Source organism: Cyprinodon tularosa, unplaced genomic scaffold (genome assembly GCF_016077235.1).
Source record: "Cyprinodon tularosa strain WSP-4 unplaced genomic scaffold, ASM1607723v1 ctg222, whole genome shotgun sequence".
NCBI lineage: Eukaryota > Metazoa > Chordata > Actinopteri > Cyprinodontiformes > Cyprinodontidae > Cyprinodon > Cyprinodon tularosa.
In genome coordinates, this window is record NW_024038830.1 from 1,697,530 (window position 1) to 1,724,835 (window position 27,306).

The window sequence follows — 27,306 nt, forward strand, 5'->3', positions numbered from 1 at the left end:
AGCTTCTATATAAGTCAGTTAAATACCATGCCGCTGTCATTTTGCACATCTCTGATGTTGCTACTATTTTCACATGTCCACTACTGTAAAAATGTCCATAGCTGTATATTGGTTATTTATTCTCCACATGCACAGTATTAATTTTGTTAAAACACTTTACAGTACAATATTTTGTTTATTTTTTATCTCTTTACTATTATGTTATTCTTATACACTTTTCTAAGGTCCACATTTGTGTGAAAAAAAAAAAAATTCTATAATCCTTCTGCTGCTGTAAACACCAGAATTTCCCCATTATGGAACAATAAAGAGATTTTCTATTCTATTCTATGCTATTCTTTACTTACTAAGTTACTAAAAAATACTATATGAAACGGAGGAATAACTGTAGACTATTTAGGAAATCAGCAAAGCGTTTAATATCAAGCTTCTTAAATAAGCAAATAAAGAACGTAATCAAGAAATCAGATGTTATAAAAATACTTCAATGTCAGTGGGTATTATAGGGGAGCATGATCTTGAAACATGTGTAGTCTTTGGAATAGCTCTGACACGATTGGCTGACTAACCAGGAAGCGCATTTGGTTTGAACGTTTGGACGAATCTTATTGGTGCGTCTCATGACTTTAAAATTCCAAACGGCTGCGTACATTTGCTCCATACACAGCAGAGGGATTTTCAAAGCTATTATAGTAGCGATACAACGGTTTATGCGTGTGGTCCAAGTCTTTGAAATTTCACCCTATATATAGCCCATCATTTCAGGTAGGTGGCGAATATTAGTTTGTTCTAAATTATCGGGTAACGGCTGTGAACATTGTTCTCTTTTTAAAAGTTCTAGTTTTAACAGTTAGCTACCTGCTAGCCTTTCGTAAACTGCTTAGGCATTTTTTTGTTGCTTTAAACGGTTCAATAGACTCGCCGCTGCGTTTGATTTTTAATTTTGTTGAGTAGTGGTGAAATCCAGACAGCACTTCAACGTAGTAAGACTTTAATAATAATAAGTTAGACTGTTTTAGCTAATGGATCAGTGTTTTACCCTTTGGGTCACATGCAAACGAATGCACGGGGTCACAAACTGTTTTATGCGATGTAAAGATGTACCAGCGTCATATTAACAAATGCCTCTCAGGTTTTCGAAGAAGTCACTTTTTGTGTGTATTGATTGAGCACAAAGATACATGTCGAAATAAGTAAATGAAGCGTTCAGAGTCTGTTGCTGGAAATATTGCTTAGCATTGACGTTTCTCTTCCTTATAGTTTAGCAAAAATTAAAAGTTAACCAACAGTGTAGAAGTATAGTAAAGACCTTCTTTTAAAAAAAAAGTACATTAAATATACTATACAGGCTGTGAAATGTCTTATGTATTCCTTGTGTTCTAAAATCGAAAGTTATTGGGATGATATTGGCGCCATCTGGTGGTCGCGCCGTGTAACAGCACGAAAGTAATTTTAATCTTGGTGGCAAATATTAAAAGTGAAATTCTATTCATCTCTAATTTGGAAACAATTAATGTTTCAAAGTGCTGGGTTTCAGATGTTTTTTTTCCTGACCTTTATATAATTAATTAAACACCTAACTTACTATACGAGTCGAAGTATTAACTGTACATTACAGATAGTTTGCTTAATATTTACGATTTTATTTTTATTATCCATTATTTTGAGTAGAACAGTTTGAGAACCCCAGCATAAGACCAAGTTCTGCTTTTACATTATTACATTCACTTTCTTACCTCAACTTAAACATGTTTCTTTTTGATACTGAAACATAAATCTTAGGTCAACAAATAATTTTCCCCCTAATTTCCTAAAGGAAAATCCTGTCTTTAATAAAAGTGCACACCAACAGTGTCGCATATATATTTGATTCTCTGCATGAGCATGCTCTGGTCACATGCCTCACTAAAGCCCCAACAAGAACCATCTTATCATCTGCATGCAGCTTTCAGTGTGACTCCTCCTTCAGAGCACAGCCTGAGACGTCACTTTTCTCTTCTTTTTTTGCAGGATGAGTTCTGTCCAAGTGAATGATGAGAACAGTGGGGTCATCCCAGCAGGAAAGCAGAGCAGCTCGTGTCAGGACATATTTTCTATAGATCAGTCCACTGGGAGGCCATCGATCCTGCGTCAGACGGAGAACCTGCCCAATAAGACCATGCCAAAGAGCACTAAGGTGAAAATTAGTTCATTTTTCTAGCTTTTTGTGCAGTTCCATTCTGGGTATTAGGACTTAAGAGTTATATATAGCCATATTTAAATAGTATTCTATAATATATAAAGAGTATATAATAATAATAATAATCGTATATAGATATACTATATCTTCTATGTTTGTTGATTTTTGCAGGTGGTTGATGATGCGTATTTGACTGATTGAATGTCTTTTGTTCAGGTTTGTTTTCAGACCCCCAGGAGAGACCCTTTGACTAAAAGGATTCTGTCTCCCAGCAACTCCATTGTTATGTCCAGTGTGGACGAAAACAACAAAGTAATGGAATCTCTTAATTTGGACAAATCAGAGTAAGTAACTTGTATTAAACTTCCAGTATGTCTGTAGATGTTAAAAGCTGCATTTTTAAGTAACAGGGCTGATTTTGTTTTTGCAGAATTTTACAACATGAGCCCACCACTGACCCTCCAAAGCAAGGTAATTTATCTCTTGTTAAATTATCTGCCTTTTTTTTTTTTTTCCTGTGGATAAACTAAGCTGCAATGTTTTCTCTCTCAGCAGAGCCATCGTCGTTCTCTGACGACAACATGCCAATTCAGAGCAGAGGCGGCTATCAGCTGGATTTTGACAACCTGGACGCCATAGATCCTTTTCAGGGCTCCAACAAGATGATCCTCTCTCCTGTGAAACATGTGGTCGAAGCTCCTGTTGGGACAGCTTCAGAGAACATCCTCCAGAAACCAGTGGCTGTAGCCAGCCTGGACGACACGCTGCCGTTCACGCCATCCATGGAAAACTCCTTAGCGGACGCTTCTGCTGATGTCGGCTCCAGAGAGAGCAGCGTGGTCACTGTGAATGTGGTCAAGGTATCCGAAATGGAAGAGCAAGACTTGTGTGCAGCTACACCTGATGACGTGTGTGCTAGCACAGGCCAACAGGAAGCATCTGGCACTTTTGTGGAGGATGCGCCTCTTCCAGCAAAGGGCTCCTATAACCTGGACCTTGACAACCTTGATGCCATCAATCCGTTCCAGACCGGAGGCTCTAAAATCCAGAATTCACCTGTTATTCAAAGAAAGGTGCCAGGCAGTGATCCACCTGCAGAGGAGCCTAAACCAGCCGATGCTCCGGAGGAGGAGAAAACCATGCCTTCTGAGTTGGATGTGAAGCCTGCAAAAGCGACTGGATCTGAGCTTCCTGATGTTCGCGTTCAAGAAGGACCGATTAAACTGGAGTTCAACTTTGGAGACAACGGTGAAGTCAAACGAAAACCACCACCGAAAAAATTTGGTAAAAGATTCACAGATGTGAAACGTAAAGAAAAAAAGCCAGAGGCTGACCCTAAACCCTCAGAAGATCCTGCTGTCAAACCTGCTCCAAGTGATGATGCAGATGTTCCAAAAGAAAAAAAAATAGAGGCTGACCCTAAACCCTCAGAAGAGGCTGCTATCAAACCTGCTCCAAGTGATGATGCAGATGTTCCAGTTCCCAAAGCTTCTTACTCCTTTGACTTTGAGAAGTTTGATGATCCAAACTTCAATCCTTTTGGCAGCAAGACAGCCATTACCAACTCACCAAAGAGTAGCAATGTCTCCAACGTACCCAGCTCCATCCTCCAGGAAATGACTGCAGAACAAACCAAGAACCCAGAGGAAGAGAAACCTGCATCATCTGAGGGGTCAGTAGATCTTCTAATCAGTATCTGGACTTTGTCTGGGTAGAATTTACATGTAAACTCTGAGCTTTGTTTCTCCTGCAGGGCTGCAGAGATGTTGCCTCCTGCTGAGCCCAATCCAGCAGCGGTGAGCAGTCATGCATCTTGTTCCAGCTCACTGAAGCTTTTTTTTTTTCTGTTTTTATTTTAAATTAAGTTGAATTCTCCTGAATTTGCAGATGGGCGATTACTTGGCTCTCACCGACAAAGACCTTAAAGATGAAGCTGCCAGTCAGAACCTCCAGGCCCAGCTTCCCTCTGCGCAGCAGCTTCAGATGGCCTCACTGGGCTCAGAGGAAATTTTTCTTCCTGGAACCATGTGTGAGTGAACACTGGTGGCTGTTCCACTGCTGAAAACTCACCAGATCAGTCTCTGAATCGGTAGTTTTATTTTAACCCGCTGTTCTGTTGCAGTCATGGCCAGTGACTTTGACGGGCAGATTGATTACCTGGAGCAGTTTGGCTCCAGCAGCGTAAGTCCTGCATGAATATCTTACAAAACTATTAGACTTTCTGCCATGAAGATACTGAAAATGTTTTTGTTTGTGAGCAGTTCAAGGAGTCTGCACTGAGGAAACAATCGCTGTTCCTAAAGTTTGATCCCCTCCTGAGAGAAAGCCCAAAGAAGTCTGGTGGCCCTGCTGCTCATCTGCTCTCTGCTGCCCCTACTGGTCTGGCCTCCCGGTATGATTTACACACTCCTTCATAGAAGCTTTTCTGTTGTAAGTGGGAGCTTAAATTAATTTGAGCAAAGTGAACAACTTGGGAGAAGAAATGAATAATGGCTCATAGTAATACTGTTTTAACCCATTAACCTTCAGACTACATCCTAAGCAGAATGAAACCTTTTTTATCCTTTTTCTAATGCCTTTGTTTATTTACCCTGATTATCTTGTGCTGTACCGTTCAGTCCTTTAAAAGATGAAAATCGCTTTCTTTCAGACTCAATGATGCAGAGAAGGAGTCAACTAAAACGCTGAACAACAATCTTCTGGTCCCAGTGAGTCTGAATCTGCATCCAGCTGATTTCGAAGCTTTGATTGGTTTTCATCATGCTCCTCTCTCTGTTTGGCCTCCAATCCTAAAGAATCTTGTCCCTCAGTTTCCAAAACCTGCAGAAAGCGAAGAGGCCATTATTGAAGTGCTGAAGTACAGCCAGAAAGACCTGGATGCAGCCATCGCTAGGGTGCAGGCAGAGGTAAGGCCTTTAGCTGTGGACCACAGCAGGTTAAATTTTTAAAGGTGATTGAAGTTAATCTGCTCCCAAACATTTGTCAAATAGACCAAGGTGAAAGAGGAGCAGTGGGATGCAAAGTTTAAAAAGCTGCAAGATGATGGTCAAGAAATGAGGTGAGTGCTAAACAAACTTGTATGTCCTGAGCTTCCAATGGCGTCTGCAGGTAGCTTTCATGGATTCCCAGGTCTGCAGAAATAATACGGTGTCCCCATCTTAAGCCTTTATTTTGTAATCCTTAAGATAAAGTATGCCCTTTCAATAATAATTATTCTTGCATAGATTATGACAACTGGAGAGATTTGAAAGTAGAGCTCATTAAACTAAATCAACATTCAAAAGATTGAATATTGATTGCAGAACATGTCAGTAAAGCTGAACCTGCTACTCAAATGTTTATCGTATTTCCTCACAGGAAGGTCATCGCAGAATATGAGCTGCTAATTGCAAATATAAATGGTGAGTTTATATACAACACATGCAGTTTGCATGCAGCTGTGTTTCTGTCTTGTTTGGCCCTACAAGCATTTTATTTTCTCTTGAATAAATAAGCCAATCAGGAAAAGGAGCGGGAAGAGGCCCAGAAGAATCTCAGCAAGGCTCTGATGGAGAAGCAGCAGGTGTCCAGCGACCTGAACGCTATGGAGAGATCCTTCGGAGAGCTTTTTAAGAGACTTGAGAAGTACAAGGAAGTTGTGGAGGGTTACAAAAAGGTACGCTCCCATGAGGAAAAACTCCTGCATTTTCAAATCTGATGGCAACAACCAAATGTTTAAATCTTTCTTTATTTCAACACTTTGGCTAGAATGAAGAGACGCTGAAGGCCTGCGCGCAGGACTACTTGGAAAGGATGAGGAAGGGGGAGCAGCGCTACCAGGCGCTGAAGGCTCATGCTGAGGAGAAAATTAACCTGTAAGATGCGGAACCTGGACTTGGATGCTTGTTTTTTTTTAGCCGTAGAGACTAAAACAGACTTTTTGACTTTAGAGCAAATCAACAAATTGCTGAGGTTCGATCCAAATATAAGGCAGAGCTTTCGGCTCTTCAAGTGCAGCTACGGCGAGAGCAGCTGAGGATCCAGACGTTGGAGACGAGCCTCGAGCAGAAGGTGAGGGGTCATCGCTGTGAACTGGTTGCATTTCAATAAATGAACGGCTTCCTGTGAATTTATTTGTGCATTTTTGGGTTTCAGGAAAAAGAAGTGGGAGAGCTCACCAAGCTCTGTGATGAGCTGATATCAAAAGTCCAGAAAGGTTGATCTGTAAATGCATTTTCTTATTGTTCTTCTCTCTGTTGGTACCTTTCTTCCTGTAGTTTATTTGAATGTCTTTCACTGTCGAACTTGTACAATAAAGAACTTATGTTTTTCTTAATCTACCACTAGAGGGCAGTGTCTGATTTTGTAGCTCCAAATGCCTGTTTTACAGATTTTTAAATAATTTGTTATGGATGCCATGAAGAATTTTTATTATTTTGTCCGCTGTGCTCTCCTGCCATTTCTCTGGAGCCAACGCTTATCTCCAGATTTCCTGCAACTAAACAAGACAAAGCTTCCCTTCTTTCCAGAGCAATCACTGGCTTCTGTCACATCATCCCCAGAGTGGGACAATGTGCTTCCTAAATGGTGAAAGGAAATCCTACCTACACTGGAGCTGAGCGTGGCGGGGGGTACAGTCACTTAACTGGGAGAAGATGCTGTTGGGTCGGTGTAGGCTTGCAGGGACATGTCAGTCATTTGAAGAGCCACCGTGAGACTGCACTCTGTGTCTGCACCCTATCTGCTCAGGTTTTTGTCAGGGTCACTTAGCTGGCTGCAATCTGCCTCGGACTCCTTACCTCCTAAAAGGGGGGGTGGGGCTGGGTTTTTAGATCTTTAACTGGGTACAGAAAGGTCAAGTGTTTTATTTCTAGTTTACAAATTTGATTCAATTTCTCTGAAAAGGTAGAGTTTGAATAAAAGACCAACTAGAAGGATACTTAACACTGAAATAAATGGCCTAAAAGCTCAGAGCTCAAGCCCTGATCATGCAACTTTCAGATATAATATTTTCCCTTTGCAGAGCTCAATCTGCAGATTAGTGGATCTGGTTCAATGCTGGAGTAGGAATGCATTTAAAAGTTGCCAGACCGTATCAGATAAGACCGCAGACAGTTATCTTCAACAAATGAGATGCCTACATATGGAGGATTTAAAGGAAGGAAGAAGTTTGGAGTCAACTGCTGCTGAAGTTGTTAAGATTTTTATTTGAAAATCTAATTCCCTGAACCTAGAGTAGATTGGTGGCAAATTCATGATTCCAGGTGGTGATAATTTTGTCAGATATGTCAATTTTTACTGTTTATGGCTAGTAATTAGTTACATTTACTTGACTGCCATACTTCTTTTTTTTTTTATTCAGTAATATTCTTGTAACGCATTGCTCCTCTTACGTGACTAAAATCTCTGACTATTCTCTGTGATTCATTTGAACCAAAATTAAGTAAACATACCATAAACAATAGATATTAACGGCAGAAGTTTGTTAACCTGTCCTAATATATACAGTACAGTTCTTATGATTGATTTTCTAAGTTTTATGTTGGGGGGAAAATTGGTAAAAGTATTTCTTCTGCATGAGTTTATTATTTTATATTCATGACATTTATTCTCATTCCTAAGATACGAGTCTTTAAAATACCAGAACTTGCACATAAAACCTATTTGCCAGCATAATTTATAAACATTAAATCAGATTTTATTATCCAACAGTTACTCAGTATTTGAGTAACCTTTCTACCAAATACTTTTCCTTGAGTAATTTCTTGGATGACTACATTTTCATTATTACTAAAGTCAAAGAAAACGTTAAAATTGTGCTGCTCTTATTTTATTTTACTTCAATTTCTGGGTGTTCTACCCACCTTTGTTCCAGTGTTTGTCATGTTCACAAAGTGGGCAGTTAATACAAAGGAGTCCTGACCTAGCATTGATTCTGGCATTAAACATTTTTTTTCTTTTTATATTTTTGACAAAACTCTGTTTCAGGCTTCAGTTGGGGTCAGAGGTCATGATTTAGTAGGATGAAAACCACTGCTGACGAAAAAGAACCTTTTCTGGAACGTTTCATGAGGTCAGAATCTTGTTACATCTGGAGTAAAACAAACTGCGTGTCAGAAAAAAATATTAAAATACAGTCAGATATAGTTATTATACTTGGATGCTCAGAACCAGAACTACTTTCTGTTCTGTAACAAAGAGAACCATGAATTTCTTCTTAATTTCCAGCTAGAATCTTTTGACATTAAAGCTTCGGAGTGTCCTACTCAAAATCTGATTAAAATTCTCTTCTGTGACCTTTAACGGGTCATTTATGCAAAGAGTGAAAAAAAAATAAAAATAATCACCAGTTGGAGCGACAACTTTTTAGGGTGTAATAACTTTTCATTTACGGTCAGATTAGTTGGAATGGTTACTCAGGATAATCTGTCTGAAATAAAAACGTGTTTAGAGATCTGAAACATTAGCCTGGGGCACAAATGTTGAGTTTTACTACTGGAGTTCTATTTTGTTGATGATACTCTGATTTACTGAAATGCCTAAAATATTGGGACCCTTTGATCTTTAAATATGGAAAAACACGATTGTCAGAAATAATTCCCCCAAATAATACAACTGGTTGAGTTGACTTAAACAGAAACAAAATGAGTTAAAAAAGTACAATACACAAACAGTATACTTTATTAATATCACATAGATATGAAAAATGCCTTACTCTGAAAAATAAACCTTTGATGCATTTTTAAGAAAATAAATTAAATATTCTGACTACAGCTTAATAAACTGTTGTTGGATAAGGAGGTGGTCTCTTCTGGTTCATCCCAACATGCTAAAGACTAATAATGGGAACCTACAGACAGAACGTTAAATATGAAGATTACAGAGGACCAGAACAGTTTACACAGAGGGTGGGAACACAACCCCTCCACCCTTGCAGTCTTTGGGAACATCTGCACGCTATAAAGAGCTACCGGCCTGTTTTTTTCAAAAGGAACAGAAAAGTGAGGTGAAGAACGGCAGCATAGTGGTCAGCATTCCTAACAAATGCATCTTTAACAAACAAAATAACAACCTGAGTTGGAGGATTAAACCAGCCTTTCTTTAGTACCGTTTTCATCTGCCTCCTTAGAGCTCGTCAGATCCAAACGTCCGTTAAGGAAAACCTCAATATGGATTAGAAAACCGCAGCTGGACGGAGATCCAGTAAAAAGGAGTATCAAGTGCACAAAAAGGGTTGTTATATAAGCGTGAGCTTCTAACAGGTAGAAAAGAGCACCGAAATGTGAGTTTTTGATCTGATAACAAACTGGCCACCATCAGCTGCACACAGTTTTCTAAGCAACTGATCTAGAGGAAGGAGGTCTGGGAAACTTCAGTCCGTACCTGCTCAGTTCATAACAGCTGAGGCTAACACTGAAAATGAATGTGTTGGTGCTGGTGCACCTTCCCGTCCACATGAGAGTGGGTGTGTGTGTGGATGTCCGTGTAGATTTTAGGGTAGATTTTGGGCGGGATGCTGGGTCCGGCCTGGCTGAGGAGGAGCTGCTTCTGGGCCAGGTACTCCTCATAGTTCATGGAGCTCATGCAGTCTTTATCTGGGCTGGAGGAGCTGGAGGACGGAGCGGGGCAGCCCCGGTCCCGCTCTCTATACGGGGATCGGTGGGAGCTCTGCAGCGGCTGCGGGGCGGGAGCACTGGGAGGGGGGCAGTTTTTTCTGCTCTGGCAAAACCACAGCAGGACGGTGGCAAAGATGAAGACTATTCCAGCAGGGATGCCGATGATGACGGGCCAGGGGAGGGAGCTGGAATTGGCCGGGAGCAAAGAGACGGGGGGCTTTGTGTCTGTAAAGAAAAGAGAGACACGTATGGAAGAGCTCAATGAGTTGCATCGTTTTATGATATGAGGTGAAGCTCTGTTAACTCTGAACATACATTTACAGCTTAATGCTAACATGTTAGAATCTCTATAAAAAGACTAGTTCTGCCTCCTGAATAATCCATGAAGAGATCTTTGCAAGATAGATTTCAAGCCCTTTTTATACCCACAGAGCAGCCTTTTCCAGGTCAGAAGGTCAACACCCCAATATTTAGCTCTCCCCACAGATTCACTATTAATCTAAAACCTTATATTACTTCCTGCAGGGAAAAAAATATGTATATCTGTGAATAATTTGAGGTGAATAAAATAAGAAAATAATTGGATATCAAATGCTCTAAAACCTAGAAGAAACACAAAATCTACTGTTTATATGTAAAAAAAGAAGTTGGGGTGTCCTGATGCTACTTTTTAATTTCTGATATGGTACCAATATTAAAGTTTTGAGTATTGAAGGATACTGCTACTGACACAATACAACTTTACTATTAACCAATTCATTCTAGCAGTGGTTTGTTTATATAAGCTCAGTGATATCAGAGAATTTAGATGTAAAAAAAAAAATCAATATTGGCTTTTTCACTGATATCTGACTGATTTCTGATCAGGGGAACTCTAAAAAGAAGACCCCAAAGGGCAAAGAAGCTGTCATGAATGAGATTCATAGGAATCTACAGTTATAAGGAGGAGCTAAAACCACTTTGATAGAACAAATCTTTGCTGAAAAAGGCCAGAATCTGATGAAAACTAGATTGGACCTTTTGGGTCTAAGGCCTGCAGACGGTTTATCACACTGACTGCTGAGTTCAAACCACAGCAAACTGTGAAGCATCATGATAGGGAGATGTATTGTAGTGATGTGTAGCTAACTTATCACACAGTATGAGATCATGGATCAGTTTTAACACAAAAAAGGGTTAGAAATTAGTTTTTTAGCAGCCCATCACAGATCAGTAAGCAGTGATCAGGAAGTTTTTTAACATCTTTCTGTTCCAAACAAACTGCTGTTATTTTGAACAGTGAATCACTCTGAGTCATCAATGTAATAAAAGAGATTCACCTTTTAAATTATTTTTCAGCATTGTTCTACTTTGTGTGGGTGGATGTTTGTCTCACCTGGAAGCACAGTCACAAATGCGCTGCGGAAGCTGTAGCCCATGGTGTTGGCGCCCAAGCAGATGTACATTCCAGCGTCGTCCTCCTTGGCGCGGGTAATGAGCAGCTTGTTGAGGTAGGAGCCGTCGGGCCGGGACCACACCTCCCCTGTGGGCAGTACCACGAACCTGTCGTCGCCAACCTCGATGGTGGTGTTGTAGCGGCTCTCCTCGTCAGGCTCTATGCGCTTCAACCACTGGATGACGGGCTTCACATCGCTTCGCACTTTGCACTGCAGCGACGTGGTGCCTCCATAGTCTACCGTGGTGTTGACGGGGTGCGTCCCGGTCAGAACCGGTTTGGAGCTGGTCCTTTCTGCACAGACCCAATGAGAAGAACCGTCACTAACACGTTCTGCTGCTTCAGCACATCTGCTGATAGGAGCAAGGCATCCAAAGCAGCCTAAAGCTAAGAGCTTGTAATTGAGAGAGGGAGGCAGGAACACCACATGTAACACAAGAAGTATGTGTGATTAGTTTCCTCTCTGTACTCCTGGTTGTACAGCACAGTTTCTCAGGGGGCTGGAGGCGGTTCTGGCAGACAGCTGGGCTTTAATCAGCTCCAGATTGGCTGGTTCAGATCCCCCAAACAGCGGGGCACCAGCCCTCACTCTCAGACTGCTTCCTCAATCTGCTTCTCATGGTCATAATTGCTGAGAGGACATTCATCCAAGCAGCCAGACCTGCTGATCACAATCTGACTGCAGGAGAGGAAGGAAGGTTTGTCTTTAGAGTCAGAGCGGCCAGAGGGCTGCATAAGTATTTTCACCCTTTGAACTCCACTTCCACTTTTTGCCACCTAACAACCAAAAACTTGAATAATAATAATATTACAGTACTGGTATTATTGAACCTCACTGCATCGGTTGACTTTTGATCACTTGGTCTTATTAGAGTGCCTAGAAAACTGGCTCAACCTTTCTGGTACAGCACTGGACTGGATTAAATCCTACCTAAAGAACAGGGACGTTTATGTCAAGACTCCATTCTAGGGCCCCTCCGTATTTGCTCCCCTTGGCTCAGATTATAGCAGAAAACAACATCAGTTACCATAACTATGCAGACGACACACGGCTTTGTCACCTGGTGACTATGAACCCATTTGAGCGTTGATTATTTTCTTAGAAGAGATCAATATGTAGATGCCTTATAATTTTTTCCAAATTAATAAAAACAAAACTGAGGTTATAATCTTCAGAGAAAAGGAGGAGAGATCCAGAGTTAGCTCACAGCTTTAGCTACTACATCTAGAAACCAACAATTATGGCCGTAATCTTGGTGTCATGATGGGCTAAGACCTGAACCTTCAGAGGCACAAAAGGTCCCTAAATAAGTCAGCATTTTATCACCTGAAGAACATCTCAAGATTAAAGGACAAATGTCCAAGCCAGATCTCAAAAAACTAATTCATGCATTTATTTTTACTAGATTTGATTACTGCAGCAGTGTCTTCATAGGTTTGCCTGAAAAGTCCATCGGACAGCTACAGCCGATCCAAAATGCTGCTGTCTGTGTTCTCACTAGAACTAAGAAAGTAGGACACATTAGCGGAGCTCTGAAGTCCTTCCACTGGCTTCCTGTAACTCAGAGGATAGACTTTAACATCCTTATTTTAGTCTGTAAGGGCGAAACTGTGGTTTGGTGGTTAGCGTGGTGGTGTGGGTTTGAGTCCCAGGGGAACCAGGACCTTTCCTGGTAAAGTTTACATGTTCTCCCTGCGTCTGCGTGGGTTTTCTCCGGGCTCTTCGGCTTCCTCCCACAGTCCAAAAACCTGCATGTTAGGTTGATTGGACATTGCAAATTGCCCGTAGGACTGAGTGTGAGTGGTTGTTAGTCTTGTGTGTCTCTGTGTGGCCCTGCGATGGACTGGTGGACCATCCAGTGTGTACCCCACCTCTGGCCCATTGACTACTGGGATTCTGTAGCACTCAGTTCCTATGCTCTACTTGGCTGGAAAAAAACTCCCAGACAGGTCAAAGTCAAAAACCCATTTGTTTAGGACTGTTATATCATTGGCTGTTTGCGATCCAACTGATTTATTTGCTTTACTACCTGCTGTTTTTATCTATACTTGCTTGTATTGTTCTTTTATTTGACTGTTTAATTGATGTAAAGCACTTTGAATTGTTTCTGCACTGAATGGTGCTATATAAATTAACTTCCCTTGCCTTTTATGAAAAAATGTGGTAAACATAACCCTAAAACCTTAATTCCTTCAGCATAGCATAGTGATGGCCGTGTTTTGGCAGTGGAGATGCTTTCCCTCTGAAGGGATGAGAACTGAGATACTCACGGATGACTTCCACCTTGTAGGTGGCGTCGATTTCTCCCGCTCGATTGGACACCCTACAGGTGTATCTGCCGCTGTGCTCTGGCACCACGTTTTTCAGACTCAGAGTCCACTTCCTCTGGCGCCCCTCGCCGACCTCCTGCTCCGTCAGAAGCCGGTCGTCCTTCAGCCACACAATGTCTGGTCGAGGGTTTCCGCTGGCTGCACACTTGAGGCGCACAGTGCTGCCTACGGGACATGCTATCACCCTCCTCCTCATCTTTTCAGGCTGAGTGAATCGAGGACGAGCTTTGAGAGGAAACAAAGGGGAAATCCATGTATACAGTTTGGCATAAATTGGGACATTCAGAAAGTTGCACCTGTAGCCTTTAAAGCCTTATCAGCACAGTAAACATTACCAGAGAAGTCAGAAGCAATATGGCAAAGAACGCAGAACCGCTTACTCATGCTTCACTTTATATATTGATTGTTCTGAATATTTGTCCAGATTCTTACTGAGTATCTTACTGAAAATGCTCCTAACTCTAAAAAATATTTATTTTTTCTATGCAGTAAAATCTCTAACATTTGACCTTGCAGAAATACTTAACCCCCTTAAATGTTTCCCATTTTATTGCAATAAAGTTAAGACTTTTTAACTTGTGTGAAGTGAAAAGTAAATTATGCATGGTTTTCAAAATGTCTCACATATAAAAATCTGAAAAGTGTGGTGTGCAAAGGCGTTTAGTCAGATAAATCATAGCTTTGACAGCTACACAGTGAAGCATGTCACCTGAGGAATTTTATGACACATTTTGCCTGATCAGCAAACATTAAGGCAAAGACAACGGGTAAATCAAGACAGAAAAGTTAAAGCACACGCTTTCCACAGACAAAGAATAATAATTTGAGTTTGACGTCTTTTACAGTTACAAAAGCAGGCGACTGAATACAGTACATAAGCCAGAGGAGGATTTTTATCACGTAAATAATCAATGTTAAGAAGCCCATGCTGACACGTTGCCTTTAATATAGTTTATTACCACACAACTTTGTAATTAATCAAGCTTTTTCCAAATTAAACATAAGCCAACAATGTAATTATGACAAAGACGGTTTGTTTAGACATTTAACCGGCAGCTACTGCTTAGAGCTGTAAGCAGCAGACTTTTGGTCATTTCTCTAAGTTTTTTAATCACTGCTTTTTGGTTTTGGAAATAGAACCAATATAGTAGAATATAGTAAAGTTTCTCTAAATTTGGATGCTGATAACATTTAGCCTTTTATTATACGTTTTTTTTTTTTAGCAAAATTTGCATCTCTGCTACGTCTTTTTATGCAAAATGCTGGAAATGTTGCATTTCTGCAGGGGAGGGACGTTTCAATTCAACATCGCTGATTGGTCAGGTGCTGACAAGCCCCTAGGATTGATTGACGGGTGACATCATATTAATCTGATTGGGGCCTGAACTTTGACTAGTCCATCATAGTACATGAATGAGCTTCAACCCAAATCATTTCATTGTTTACGGTGGTTAAGATGACGCTCTGCCTCAATTACAGCTCTTCTGCCTCCTATAACTTTTTCTCTGCGCCTCATCCATCTATCCATCTAATGCATCACAGAAGCATGATGTGCCTCCACTGTTTTTCAATGTTGTGTCGAAGTTTTGCATGTAAAATAAAAATGATGCCACCTACTGGCTGTACATCCAACATGGCTTTGATGCAGTACTTCTTATGGCTTTCTTTTTTCCAAAAAAGGAGGAAAAAATTACATATAGTTGTCATTAGGACTCTTATGTGTTAGCTGTGGATCTCTGTTGGCTATGCTGATTAATGATCCCCTTCCCCTCCCTGTCAGATTAAAATGACCTTTGTGCCTTGATAGGTTTAGCGTTGGTCCATCCTCTTTCCGTGTTCGGATGACGGATTGAACGATGGTCAAAGTCTGGGATATTGTTTTAAAGCCTTACTCTGCTTTAATTGAACTTATCTTCCACTTCCTGTCCGACCTGTCTGCTGTGATCCTCGCTGACAACATGATGCTTCATGATGCTGTTTGTTCAGTTCTACCTGACAACAAACCTCTTCTATTCGGGGATAACAGTAAAATATGTGCCATAAGATTGTTCAGATTTCTGTTTGTAAAAAAAAAAATGACACACATGTATTGTTTTCCTTTATGTTTATAAGTAATCGGGTTTTTGGTCTGTTGTATTAAAGCCTGATAAAACTCAGTTTGAGACTTATGGAAAAGTTCAAGTAGAAATTTGTTGAAAGCAGAACGTCAGACTTGGAGTTCTTACCCAGTTTTTCACCGCCTGGTTCAGGTTCTGCTTCACTAGCTGGTCCTGTGCTCTCAGGATGAGAGTCATCTGCGAACAACATGAGAGAGAAATCAGTCATAATCATTATTTCCTGCAACTATCATACACCGAGATAACAGTTTATGTCCCGAAAAGCTGTAATTTCTGACCCTCTTACTGTTAAAGAATCAAACTGGCTTCAGAAATTTGTTTTTGTCAGAGTCTGTGAGTAACTGCAGAGTTAATCATGGCGTCTCTGCGCAGGCTGCATGCTCGGGTCACGCTCTGCTGCATTTGGAAGTCATACGATCGTTTTTTATTAAGCCCCGTTAGAGCAGACAGCTGTGGGGTTTAAGTCACCGGCTGACATCATGCAGAGGCTAAGACTTGGCTTAAAGAAATAATGATGAGTGAAACCTAATCGACACTTTCAGATGTGCTCCAACCTTTCGGGTGAAGAGTTGATGAGCAGGTCAGGTTTCTCTATGGGATCAGTGCAGACGGAGACACTAAGCAGAAGATTCCTCCAGTCAGCGTTTCTAAGTAATGCTCTCTAGATTAAAAATGTGCCACCAACAGATGTGCAGTGTTTGAATAATGACCGCTGTGAGTGAACTGATGCATTGAAAAAGAGGTTACTTATTCTGTCTCTATCCTCTGTGTGTGACTTTAGCTTCTGGCTCTCCTGCAACTAAATGCTGGATTCCTCTACATGCAGTCTAATACACTTGGTTCCCTCTCATGGTTTGACTGAGTCAGGTAAAGAGAACAGATGTGACTTCTAACCCCAACCGTTCTGCCTCCTTCTGAGAGTCGTTGGAGCTCTCCTGGGTTCTCTGGGTACAGACCCTCCTTTGTTTGTCCCCTGCAGCACCGATCCCAGCCATGATGTCATGGCTATTTGAAGGGGCTTTAACCGGCCAACGATAATAACCCATTCCAGCCTCCGATGGAAGAAGTATTTCCCTCTTGCTCACTTGGGCTCTCCACATTCCTGCCAGTTCTTCAACCTCCCAATCTTAACAGATCATGGTCCCGCGCTGCCGGGGTTTTCTTTCTGACTTCTGTTTTTTTTTTGTTGGGTTTTTTTTTTGACTAAAATTTTTGTTTCCTCTCTGCTCTTTTGTGATTTTTTTGAACAATGGCCTTCTTTGTGCATATGAACCTGCAATGCTGCCATATGTCATTATTGTCTTAGCTCGGAGTAGGCTGAGAGAGCTGCAGAAGTTGGATGTTTAATGGCAGATGCATAGATTTAGCTATTTCAGAAAAATTCATTCCAATATTCTATCACCAGAATCTGAATTATAATTTCTTGACCAATTAACAAACTTTGTCACAGAATAGAGAAGCCATTCATTTTATGCTTTTTTCTAAACCTAATATTTATTTAGTCTCAAACAAAGAAAATCAATATTGGAACCTAAATATATAGCTCAAGTAATAAATGTAACTTATTAAACTCTTTAATATTCAATTACTACAAATTAGAAAGAAGTTAAGTTGATACCAAGTCTGCTCATGCAGGAAAAAGGAATATTTATCATTTCAGACAAAAAAAAAGGTTTGATAATTTTCTCAATTTTAAATCCTAACCTGAAAAGAGAGACATAGTCCTTCAGAATTCACAGAACATCCCCAACTCTTATTTGATAAAAAATATGTATCGTTTACTCAGAAAGCAAAAATGTTGTAAGAAAGGGCGTGACCGGCCGTCCCGTGGTTCCACATCCCTGGCGAGGACTTCTTCAGGAGCAGAGAAGTTGAAGCAGATGAAAGGTCAGCTCTGAGGTGTTGGTGCTCACTACGCAGACCAGTGAACATTACAAGACCCATGATTCAGACCCAGCCCAAAGTGAGGTTAAAAACTTTAAGTTTGTTAAAATGTCATCAGTTTTTGTTTTCTTTCCTTCCAACTGGAATCCACTCATGATGTCCCTCCAGTGTTTGTGGTCTGACGCCATTCCCTCTCACTTCATTCACAAATCCAGCCACAGGAAAGAGGTTTTAGCAAAGACAGCTGAGTCAAAACACGGGGCCAGAGGATTTTGGACCATAAATTGCTCCAGATGTGATCAAGGACGTGCTAATGTCCACAGAAAGTTTGACACAGTGGCCTTTCATCATCTCCAAACAGCTACCACATGCGGTCAGCTGGACGGAAGGTAGCTGGCCTGCGAACCTCTCCAGAACCATGTGGCTCCTGCAGAAAATCATCCATACAGACATAAACATTGCATCCAATCTTTTAAATGTTAATATGACAATCCATTACTAATGCCGAGATAAAACCTGCTGGGATTTGATCTGCAGAGAGTGCAGGGACAGTTGCATACACTGGCCTCCCCAGGAAGCAGTCCTTTGGGGCTAATGGGGCCAGTTGTCAGGACACCCCCCTCCAAACAGGGCCCAAACAGCCAGCTGGAGGGATTGAGGAGGCGCCATGTTACACCGACGGACCAGATTCCTCAGATAGCTCTTGGGAGGGCAGATGGGACGAAGGAAACCTCTCAACTGCCTCTGCAGAACATACCCCCGCACTCCCTCATCATCGTCATCCTCTTTCAGTTGCTATTCTGCTGGTTTTGTTTGTAAAGGAATGCTCTTGAACTTTTTGAAGAGTTGCCAGGCTTTAGTCGGCCCCCTCGCTCAATCCTGACTGACTGTAGTTCTTGTTTTTGTGATCGAGTAAAAACAACAAACCTGTGTGATGGATGCTGCACCCAGAGCTGCGCTGGGAGCCGGCTACCCCTCATTTACAAAACTTCAAATAAATACACTCCTCCCAGATCCTCTGGAGCAACATACCAGCAGCCACAGCACCTAATAGCAGGGAGCTACATTAATTAGCTGAGTCACCATTAATGGAAAGTTTTGCTCATGAAAATTGCTCACTGTTTGAACTTTACGAAGCTGACTTCAACCCTGGCAGTATTCTGACAACGAGGCCCTGTAATCTGATTAAAATGCACCCCTCCAAAAACAAACGGCGGGGCCGCAGCTCACCAGCAGCTATAACAGGATGACGGACATGAGAGCAGAAACACAGGAGCATGTGTTCAGTCTGTGGACGTCGCCCCGGTCACAACGCAATGCACTCATCACCACACAGGGATGAGGAGGAATTACAGAAGAGCAGGTCAGGATTAAGTAGGAGCCCAGAAAGCTTTAATACAACTCCATAAAGGGCAAAAGCCTGCCTGATAAAAATCCTAAGAACTGAGTTTCTCAGAAAGTCTCCAGATTAAATATGTGATGCAGTTCATTCCAAAGAAAACCAAAGTTTTAGAGAAGAACCATGTGCAGAGTCGGGTCAGATTGATCTCACTGCAGCCTCTCCTTCACTACAGCAGATTCAGACTAACAGCAAACCTTATATTTTCACTTGGTAACATTATCTAGGACTAAGCCGCTCATCGTGTAGATTTAATGCAGACTAAACATTATTCAGCAGTGGCTCGATTTAAACTTTTCAGTTTATATGTAGCTGTGATGCTTTGTGCTTCAGAATCATATTCTCACCTTCTCTTACTCTGCTTGTCAAAACCTTCTCACCCTAATTAACCTGATCAGAATCAAATGCTTGCTTTTATCATCAACATCTGCTAAAGCTTCAGTGATTTATTGGATGATTTCAACATACAACGACAGATGTACATAGACGCCTCGTTGGGCGTAGGTTGGCACGTCAACGTCGCCGCCATATTGTATGTTGCAGAAAGTAGTTAACGTCTGCTGTAGTGAACGTCGATCGGCTGTGCAAGACCCTGCTTTTTCAAGGTTTTTAGCCTGCATATAGTAAACGCTTTTATTTGCAGATACCGTAATTTTCGGACTATTAGCCGCACCTGAATATAAGCCACAGAAGCTAAATTGCATGATTTGTACATATACAAGCCGCACCGGACTATAAGCCGCAGGTTTTTTATGCTTACACACAAACTGTTTTGCGCTCACAATGTCCGTCTTTCTCGCTGTCGTTCTGTCTCGTAGCACTCGCGGTAGAAGTCTGCTTCCGGGGGACCTCCGCATTCCCAGCCTCGCGGCTACCGTACTTGTGTGTTGAAGCAAATGTGACATCAACATGGTGGATGGTAAAATCCATAGATTTAGGTATTACCCTAGTGGCCGTTAGCTGTAAAAGTCCATAGATAAGCCGCATTGTTATATAAGCCGCAAGGTCGAAAAATGGGGAAAAAGTTGCGGCTTATAGTCCGAAAATTACGGTATATAGATGTGCATACATAGACTTTGAAGTATTATCAATAAATAGGTGTGTGATTATATATAACTATATATATTATAGATGTGTCTATAAATATATATATATATATATATATATATATATATATATATATATATATATATATATACATACATACACTCACCGGCCACTTTATTAGGTACCCCATGCTAGTAACGGGTTGGACCCCCTTTTGCCTTCAGAACTGCCTCAATTCTTCGTGGCATAGATTCAACAAGGTGCTGGAAGCATTCCTCAGGGAGTTTGGTCCATATTGACATGATGGCATCACACAGTTGCCACAGATTTGTCGGCTGCACATCCATGATGCGAATCTCCCGTTCCACCACATCCCAAAGATGCTCTATTGGATTGAGATCTGGTGACTGTGGAGGCCATTTGAGTACAGTGAACTCATTGTCATGTTCAAGAAACCAGTCTGAGATGATTCCAGCTTTATGACATGGCGCATTATCCTGCTGAAAGTAGCCATCAGAAGTTGGGTACATTGTGGTCATAAAGGGATGGACATGGTCAGAAACAATACTCAGGTAGGCTGTGGCGTTGCAACGATGCTCAATTGGTACCAAGGGGCCCAAAGAGTGCCAAGAAAATATTCCCCACACCATGACACCACCACCACCAGCCTGAACCGTTGGTACAAGGCAGGATGGATCCATGCTTTCATGTTGTAGATGCCAAATTCTGACCCTACCATCCGAATGTTGCAGCAGAAATCGAGACTCATCAGACCAGGCAACGTTTTTCCAATCTTCTATTGTCCAATTTCGATGAGCTTGTGCAAATTGTAGCCTCAGTTTCCTGCTCTTAGCTGAAAGGAGTGGCACCCGGTGTGGTCTTCTGCTGCTGTACCCCATCTGCCTCAAAGTTCGACGTACTGTGCGTTCAGAGATGCTCTTCTGCCCACCTTGGTTGTAACGGGTGGTTATTTGAGTCAATGTTGCCCTTCTATCAGCTTGAACCAGTCTATCCATTCTCCTCTGACCTCTGGCATCAACAAGCATTTCCGCCCACAGAACTGCCGCTCTCTGGATGTTTTATCTTTTTCGGACCATTCTCTGTAAACCCTAGAGATGGTTGTGCGTGAAAATCCCAGTAGATCAGCAGTTTCTGAAATACTCAGACCAGCCCTTCTGGCACCAACAATCATGCCACGTTCAAAGTCACTCAAAACACCTTTTTTCCCCATACTGATGCTCGGTTTGAACTGCAGGAGATTGTCTTGACCATGTCTACATGCCTAAATGCACTGAGTTGCCGCCATGTGATTGGCTGCTTAGAAACTAAGTGTTAACAAGCAGTTGGTGTACCTAATAAAGTGGCCGGTGAGTGTATATATAGATATATAAAGATATATATATCGATGACTCCTCACACCCCCACCACGGATCTTTCTCCCTGCTACCCTCTAGGAAGAGGCTTCGCAACATTTGATGCAGGTCTAGCAGATTCTGCAACAGCTTCTTCCCCACCGCCATCAGACAGCTGAACTATTGAAAAAAATTTTGCATCACAACGATAACACCCAACCAAAAGTACTGCATATTTGCACCATATATATTAATCCTCTAAACTTCCATAAACCATGAAACTGGTGTTAACGGGTGTCTACTGTAAAAATCCGAAGGGCGATGTCTGATATTGTTTAATATGTTCTGTTTTTAACCCTGGCATTACACATGGCTGCGCTCCAACATCTTTAGCCTTTAATTCAAACACAATCAGCTGACACCCAGGCTTTGAATTAACTTGACTCACGCTCTTGCGCACGGCACGCTTTTTTTCTCCCACTTTTCCTGATCATTGCTCTGCTTCTGATGCACAGCCATCACGAGGCCAGGGTGAAACTCCTCGTGTGAGATACAGGAGACTCTGGGGCTAATTAGGCATCTTAAAGTAATTAGACTAAACACAGCCTTCACGCTCCACTCCTCTCATTCAGCACGCTGCGCCTTGGTGCAGAGGAAATTCGCTGTTTGCAGCCTCGGTCAGACTGTCCCTAATCCTGGAAGCTCTGCACTGAGCTCTGAGGAAAACCGGCACTTTAGGCTGAATATGGTTCTTATTGTGGACCTCCAGCCTGCACAAAGAGTAGCCTGGGGAAAAGGAAGAGCACCAGATCCAACTGAGTCACAGAGGATGAAGCAGCATGAAACAATATCCCAGACTGCTGTTGACTTTGGACGGAGAGATACAGAGATGAGAGGATCAGTCCCTAAAGCACCAGAAATCTGACTGATGCTGTCTTTAACCAGAGGCGCGTTCTGCAGAGAATAGTCACACAACACGGAGAGACGGTGATGGGAGAACCAGCAGATCAGGACCTGTTTAATCAAAAGACAGGTACAGCCACTCTGCATTTCAATATGGAGCATACTCACTGATGATGATCAGGGTGTAGTTGATGTTAACGCTCCCAAAGCCGTTAGTCGCCTGGCAGTTGAAGGTCCCAGCATCATCGGCCTCCACCTCCTTGATCTTCAGGCCCATCCTGAGCACACGGAAGCGGATCCAGCCGTTGTGAATAGTGCGTCCGTCTTTGGTCCAACGGATGAGGGGAGGTGGGTCTGCCTCCACCGGACAGGGTAGCTTGATGGCACTTCCCAAACGAGCCGTCTGTCTATGAGTGACCCTGCCAGACACCCGAGGAGGTCCTGGGGACACCAATACGGAACAACAATTTACCCATCAAGTAATTGTAGCGCACCGCACGGCTGAAGGTCAAATATAAAACCTAAAATGTACAGGAAACATAAAAATGAAAACGTATGGTCAGTAACAAAAAAATAAAATACTAACACCAGTATAAAACTCAAATCTGATTAAATCTAATACTGTAAAATTACAGTATTAATCTTTTTTTTTTTTACCTGTTTGAATAAAATAAGACATTTTAGCTCACTTATCTGTTCAGAATAGCTTAGATTCAGCCAGAGTGGAGGGCTTTCACCATAAACAGCCTCTGGTCATACCACAGCACCTCAATCAGCTGATTTTCTGACTAGGTCACTGACTAGGCATGCGATGCATAACCCGAGAACGCTTGGATTTAAGGTGGAAGCTTCTCCTTTAAGATTCCTGATGAGAGCACAATTTATGGATCCATCAGTTGCAGAGAGTCATGTTGATCCTGGAGCAGGTAATCAGCCCATATCACCACACCACCACCACTTTCTTTGACTAATGGTATTATCTGCTTTTAAGGAGGATTTTAGGGAGGTTTTATTTTGAACTAAACGAAATGCAAAACACTACAGTTTTTATGGCTCCTTAATAAAAAAAAATGTGAATAATAGGTTTGGTTGGAAACAAAAATAACTCCTAAATGACACAAACTGTACTTGGATGGCTTATGTTGTTTAAACATTTTTCAGGTTGAGCTAGTTTTTTTTTTTTTTTCTTTTTTTACTTTACTCAAATTCTTTCAAAAAATAAATACTTATCCGCCAACCAACTCTCCCAAGTTAGGCAGGCAATCTATTTATGTAGCTTATGGAACTTGTTTTGCTCAAATGAGACAAACAACTGTATATCATCAGCATATAACAGGAAGGAGATGTAAGTAAAAGAAGGAACAATATCTGTAGGGGGTAAACATCAGCATATTAATCACTGGACTTACTCCGACTTCACTGGAAAACATCTACAGATCACAGCATGTAGGATTTTTAAAGACACTAAACATCCTTGCCAACCCGGATGTGTAGTGTTATATTTACATTAATGACCGCTATGGAGCCATTAAACGCTCCACTCTCAGACTGAGAAATAGCTACTACCCATTAGCTTTTTCCTACTGGAACTAAATAATATGTATAAGTTTCTTTTCCTTTTTTGCATTATTTATAACACTTAGAGTTAAATACTTTTAACCACTGCCTGTTATTTGGACGAGAATGTTTTGGAGAATTCATTTCTATTTGTTTTGTTTTATCAGGCAGACAGTAAATGCTATTATATGTTAACATTCATTTATTTCTTCATATAAAATTAAAATACTAATAGGCTGAGTATTAGGCCTTGAGGAACCCCTTAGGTTAAAGTAGGTTTTACCGAAGAGCATGGATTTGCTTTTAAATAAAGCTCATCCTCTAAATAGGAGACTTTTTTTTTTTACTTAACCTATGTAGTAAAATATTGTTGCACATGAGAAAACTAAGTTCAAATAATGCAAGCAGAAAACAATTTCCATCATCGCTGGCTATCAAAACATTAAAAACCTTTAAACAACCGTGTAACCACAAACAGCCCATTTTTTATGTGAAAGCATTCCAGAGATTTTTGCATCTTAAATAAAAGTATTTACTCTCCTCAAATACATATGAGACAGATTAAATACAGTGTAACAACATATTTCACATATTCTCTATAAAATATAAAAAAATGTAAACAAAAATATGACATCTGACCTTAATAGCTTGGTGCATCAGTTATTATGTACAAAAAAAGGAAACATTTCTGAAAATGAGATAAAAGTTTCAAAATCTTTTGTGATTAGTCAATAAAATATTTAAATAAAGCAAAAACAGTTAAATTAAATAATAATGTTTAATTTTCTTTTAATTGTTCATGGAAGTCTCAGTGAAATTGTGCTTTTTAAAAATCAAACCTAAATAAGGATCAGAGATTTGCAGTGCAGTCTGACTAATAAAGATCTGAACTTGTATTCTATCATTTTGTTCCAATTCTATTTATTTGACTTTAAGTCTCTATCTGGCTTATTCTGAATTTCTCAAATTTAACCTTATGAAAACTGAAATTGAGGAATAAAGAAAATTGTTTGAGTAACTTCAACTTCAATAGAATCTGCAGAAAAACACTTAAATTAAATCTTGATTTTTCATACAGTCCTTGAACAGTCGGCAAAGACGAAAAAAAGACAGTTGGTCAATTTTCTACTGATTTGCCAGAAAGCTATAAGCCAGATTGTAATAATTGGGCCCACTATGTTAGCATAGAGGGTAAACTGTTCTGGCTCTGGTTCTGTGTTTAGCGTGCAGAGATCAAAGCGATGAGGTGGGTGGAGGATTCAGGGGGGCGAAGTGGACAGCAGCCATTTCTACAGCTTTTAATTGGCTCATGGCTGCTCCCTCAGATCTGGTGCAGTGGACCGGGTCGAAACACCCTGTGATGGTGTTAGGAAGCCTGAACAGAGCCTCTGACTAACCCCTCCACCAACAACACCCAAAACCAAACAAAACCCAGAATCATTGAGGAGAACAGACACACAAGAAAACAGAAGCTTGAGAAGGCGACAGAGGGGGAGGAAAGTCAACTAGACCCTGTAGCTTCATCTAACCGCAGAGTACACAGAGCCACGTCTGTGCCTCAGAACAAACGGCCGGCCTGGTAGCAGTAAAAGCAACGGGGAGGGTAAGTACACATGGCCTCTCCAGTACACACAGGGCCCCATTCCTTTGGTGCATTTCATGCATACATACGGTAAACAGCAAGGTCATTACAGCAGCAGGTTACTCCGTCCACTTCATTACAGACAGATGAAGGAGCACATTTGCAGGGCCATGCCAGAAACCTCAAGGTCTGATCAAGACATTCATTGAGCCCAGTTCCCTTAAAAATAAATACTGGATGAGCTGAATAAAAACAAACACAGAAAAGGTGCCATTAAACCAAAGAAATCCTTCTTCATCTTTGAGTCTAAGTCTTTATCAGCTATGTGTAAAAGCAAAGTTCCTCTTCCTCCTTCTCTCTGGATTGTCTCTCCAAGCCTGCTGCGCCTAGTATGTTAGAAGTGTCATTGTTTCTGTCTAAGGGGTAAGTGTAACCGCAGCATTTTTGGCTGGAAGCTGGTTGTTTCTCACTCATTTAGTGGCAGAAAATAAGAACAAAGGCGCTCAGTGCTGCTCCTCAGCGGGATCTGCTTTGGGGTCTTAAATGGGTCAGGGTTTGGGCTTGTGGTACAGCAGGCCTGGACTGCACTGTGAAAACCTCAACATATTTCTTGAACAAATAGCCCTTATTCAACTCCTGAAGCAAACTGTCAAAGCACTTTGACCCGGCTGCAACTTTTCTTCTGTTTAAGCTGAAAACACATTTCCTGAGGGATCAAATATCCGCCTGGGAAAAATTAACAGAGACAAGAAAATAAAATGAAACAAAAACAAATTTTTGTTCTCCAACTCTAAGAAGCTGTTTGTGGAGCGTTGACCAACCTGTCAGCAGGAAGCCACTGATTCATTCTTCTGATTAAAGGATTTTTTTCAACATTTCCACAAAGCTTTTTCACTTTATGTGTGATTTCTAAAACTAGAAATATTTCCAGGCAGCTTAATTTATGTTTCTTGTCAAAAATGGAAAAACGTACCAATCATCTTTCTGGCAGCTCAAAGGCTTGTTAATGCAACGGTCATGGTCAAGACAATCTGCTACATTTCAATCTGAGCATCAGAATGGGGACAGAGGTGATTAAAGCGACATTGAGCATGGCATGGTTGTTGGTGTCAGACGAGCTGGTCACGGTATTTCAGAAACTGCTTATCTGCTGGGTTTTCCGCGCACAACCATCGTTGGGGTCACAGAGAATGGTCCAACAAGAGGAGGTATCCAGGGAGTGACAGATCTGTTGTCGGAAATGCCCTGTTGAAGCCAGAGGTCAGAGGAGAATGGCCAGACTGGTTCATTACATAAAAGGCATGTAGTATACCTATTAAGTCCTTTTTTTTTTTTTTTTAAATAGGTGCATTTTGTCTTGAATTGAGCAGGTAAGTGAGACACTTTGCCAACTGAATAAGACAATTTACATTTAAAATAAGAAAATAAATTAGATTGTTTTATTTCAACTGCATAATATGTGATTCAATGATATTTACCTACTCCAATTAAGGTTACAGTTCTTTCCAGATGGTCTATGGCAGCAGACAACCAAATCGGGTACCACTCCTGTTAGCTAAGAACAGGAAACTGAGGCTGTAATTCACACAGGCTCACCAAATTTTGACAACAGAAGATTGGAAAAACATTGCCTGGTCTGATAAGAGTCGATCTCTATGCAAAATTCGGATGGTAGGGTCAGAGTTTATAGATGGTAGAAAGGGAGATTCGCATCATGGATGTGCAGCCGACAAATCTGCAGCATCTGCAAGATGCTATCATGTTGATATGGACCACAATCTGAGGAATGTTTCCAGTACCATGTTGAATCTATGCCACAAAGGATTAAGGCAGCTCTAAAGGCAAAAAGAGGACCTAGCAAGGTGTACAATATGCCCCATTTACTCTACCCCTTTGAAACCGATGCTGAGTGTCACTACCCGACC

General features: G+C 41.2%; 2 protein-coding genes across 2 annotated transcripts in view; one reads left to right on the forward strand and one right to left on the reverse strand.

Moving 5' to 3' along the window:
- Positions 1 to 621: 621 nt before the first annotated feature.
- On the forward strand, positions 622 to 6,498 carry tacc3 (transforming, acidic coiled-coil containing protein 3). The gene is made up of 17 exons (XM_038286256.1): positions 622 to 765; positions 2,011 to 2,176; positions 2,396 to 2,523; positions 2,610 to 2,650; positions 2,735 to 3,851; positions 3,933 to 3,975; positions 4,067 to 4,208; positions 4,302 to 4,360; positions 4,441 to 4,571; positions 4,830 to 4,887; positions 4,975 to 5,085; positions 5,170 to 5,237; positions 5,537 to 5,580; positions 5,674 to 5,834; positions 5,927 to 6,033; positions 6,109 to 6,229; positions 6,314 to 6,498. Exons 2-17 carry the CDS (start codon positions 2,012 to 2,014, stop codon positions 6,377 to 6,379), a joined length of 2,562 nt encoding a protein of 853 aa, XP_038142184.1. The 5' UTR covers positions 622 to 765; position 2,011; the 3' UTR covers positions 6,380 to 6,498.
- A 2,873-nt stretch (positions 6,499 to 9,371) lies between these two features.
- LOC119784237 (fibroblast growth factor receptor-like 1) overlaps positions 9,372 to 27,306 on the reverse strand; it is a 48,162-nt gene continuing 30,227 nt past the window's right edge. Inside the window, exons 3-7 of the mRNA XM_038286193.1 lie at positions 22,411 to 22,683; positions 15,766 to 15,834; positions 13,481 to 13,765; positions 11,150 to 11,503; positions 9,372 to 9,999 (exon numbers count right to left, since the gene is read on the reverse strand). Of these exons, the coding sequence (XP_038142121.1) occupies positions 9,566 to 9,999; positions 11,150 to 11,503; positions 13,481 to 13,765; positions 15,766 to 15,834; positions 22,411 to 22,683 (1,415 nt within the window). The 3' untranslated portion in view covers positions 9,372 to 9,565. The remainder of the gene's footprint in view (positions 10,000 to 11,149; positions 11,504 to 13,480; positions 13,766 to 15,765; positions 15,835 to 22,410; positions 22,684 to 27,306) is intronic.